Source organism: Propithecus coquereli, unplaced genomic scaffold (genome assembly GCF_000956105.1).
Source record: "Propithecus coquereli isolate 6110/MARCELLA unplaced genomic scaffold, Pcoq_1.0 Scaffold180, whole genome shotgun sequence".
Lineage (NCBI taxonomy): Eukaryota > Metazoa > Chordata > Mammalia > Primates > Indriidae > Propithecus > Propithecus coquereli.
The window spans coordinates 158,433-161,061 of NW_012142746.1; the positions used below are offsets into that span (position 1 = coordinate 158,433).

The 2,629-nt window shown below is 49.6% G+C and overlaps 1 protein-coding gene across 1 annotated transcript in view; it reads right to left on the bottom strand.

Annotated features, from left to right (window-relative positions):
* The window catches only part of LOC105808845 (liver carboxylesterase 1-like), a 61,853-nt gene extending 60,179 nt beyond the window's left edge, over positions 1–1,674 (bottom strand). The window contains exons 1-2 of the mRNA XM_012642604.1: positions 1,548–1,674; positions 1,435–1,494 (exon numbers count right to left, since the gene is read on the bottom strand). Of these exons, the coding sequence (XP_012498058.1) occupies positions 1,435–1,494; positions 1,548–1,674 (187 nt within the window). The remainder of the gene's footprint in view (positions 1–1,434; positions 1,495–1,547) is intronic.
* Between the last annotated feature and the right edge of the window lie 955 nt (positions 1,675–2,629).

Sequence of the window (2,629 nt, forward strand, 5' to 3'; positions counted from 1 at the left end):
GTAAAGAAAGAGCTTGTTTGGAGGCACTTATGCCGTTCACTGAAAAAGAATCCTTCTCTTTGCCTGACTACAGGAAAGCACTGAGAGATGAATAGGAACATGGCCTGTTCAGCCGGATCATGTAAGTACATGAAAGAGCTTATAAAACCTTAAAGAACTGTCCATTTGAGCACTTTATGTGCCCAATACAACATATTACCTTATTTAACCTTCAGAACAGCTCTGTGAGTAGGGACAAACATCTCCAGCTTACCCATCACAAAACAGAGTTTTCCACTGGTTAAGCAAATTGTTTAAAGTCACCCGGGTCTGTCAGGTTCTAAAGCCACCATACACTACCTTTTCTCTGCAGATATAGCAATTGGGACAGGGAACTAATAATTGAATTAAAATTCCATGAAAGCAACTATAAATTTAAAAAACCTTAGCACGATGACACACAGGCAAAAACACCATATTATATTTAGATAATACCTTGGTTAGGCCTTTACGTCCTGATCCTATTCTACAAAGTATTAATATCTATATAAAACTACTTGAGAAAATCAAATGGCCTCCAGTTTAAGTGCCACACACACAGGGAAACAGCTGATAAACAATCCGGACTTCCGTGTCACTTCCCATTGGCCCACGAAGGGGAGGTGCCCACAGAGTTGACAGTCACTGGCTAGAATGGCCATTTTTGTCATTCGCGAACCCCGTCAGAAGAAAGGGACATAGCATTCTTGGATCACGGCAACAACAGGAGTCCTGTGCAACGTCTAGGGTGACCAAAGGGTCCCCAAGGGAGTTACGGTCCTGATTCCCAGGGGGTCTATATCCGGGTAGGCAGAAAGCGCATTTCATTTGGCCTGGCAAGATTAGTCTCCATTTGTCTACGCACACACAGACACAGCCCAAAACTTAACAACGCGCTTACTCAAACCAACGCCACACCTGGGCAAAGGCAATTGGGTACAGCAGGAAAAGAACAGAGAAGCCTGGAAACCCAGGCGCTACAATCCGGTTAATCGCTGTGCAAAAACGGGCAAGTTCCCGCCCCTTCCACGTAAGGTCTTGACAGCCACACCTGTCCATTTTACCAACCAGGTGGGTGGGGAGCAAATGAGTCACAAAGACCATTTTCTAATCGTGACCCCAGCACGATCCCGAGCCTCGCTGTGCTCCTTTGGGGCAAGCGGTGTTCCCCAGGCCGAACCCGAGAGGGAAGAGCGGCGAGACCGGCTCCTCCTTCAGCGCCGCTAGGAGCCTTTTAGGGGCCTGGTTTCCAGGACTGCGGCGCGCACAGAGGACTCCCACCCTCTCCAGGCCGGGACCCCGGAGCCAGCTGGAGGGTCCCTGAGGGCGCCCCACCGTGGGTGCGAAGGCACCCCGTTCCCGCGGCCGGCACGCCGACTAGGCCCGGAAAGCCCCTCTCTCCTCCCTCTGGCGCACCTCCAGCGTGTAGCTCTCGCTTATGCTCCGGTAGCTGTCCCAGGCCTCGGCCCGCGCCGCCTCGTCCATGTTGAGGCGGCTGCACAGCTCGTCGAACCGCTGCTGGATCTGACGCGTCGGCGACTCGGCAGGCTGCGCGGCGTCCTCGGCCTCGCCGTCGTCCTCCCCCTCCTCATCCGAGGCTGCCGCCGCCGGAGGGGGAGGCGGGGGCGGCGGCGACTGGTCACCTCCGGACGGCATAGCGCACCGGGCAGCCGGTCCGCAGATGAAGTGTGGGCCCGGGCCCGCAGCCATTCAAACCGCGAAGGGCCCGCCCGTCGGCCGCCAGCACCGCGACTGCGCCGCCGCCAACGCCGCGGGCCTCACGCAGGCACCCGTAGTTGTGAGCGCGGCCTGCTGGGAAATGTAGTCCACGCCGGAGGTCCGCGGGGCCAAAAGTCATGTTTAACAAAAAAAGAAAATGAGATCTTGTAGTCTCACTTGGGCTGAAATAAAGGTCCTTCTCCGCATGTTAAGCACATACTTCCCTTCTGTGAGACCATTCGGCAAGACTGTACTGAGAGAAAACGTCCAAGAAACATTGACGTCTGAACGTTTAGAATAAAAGTTGTTCCCAGAAATAGCACTTCTCATCGCCTGGAAGTACTTATGTAAAAAATAAGGATAATATCAAGGGCCTGTGTGCCTAAGTGCAAATCTCCTGATTTCTAGTTCTTTCCTACATTTTAATTTTATGTGAGCCTTTCAAATAATTATCGGATTTTTTAAATGCAGTAATTCTTTTTTCTATACAGTAAATTTACATTCACTGTGACATGTTTGTACTATCTTCAACCAACCACTTGATTTAACTTTATTCCTTTTTTAGTTTTTATTTTGCATCTTCATTTTATATATCTAGTAGAATCGAATCACTTTATTTCCAATTGTCCTCTTTTTTATTTTAATTTTTGAAATTTCCAATCCTCTTGACTTATAAATGGGTATAGTAGGAAATATTTTGAAGCTTGAGGAGGTGTTTTTCTATTTGTGTTTTGCTCAGAGGGATATGCTAGCTGAGGGGGGAAGAATGCTGGCACAAAAGGAGGAGTTTATGGAAGCTATCATGGCAATGAGGCAGAAATCTGCAGATAGGAGAGAAGCAGGTAGAGGCAGGTAACAGGATATCTCAGGAACAATTTTGAGGCAATGAAAA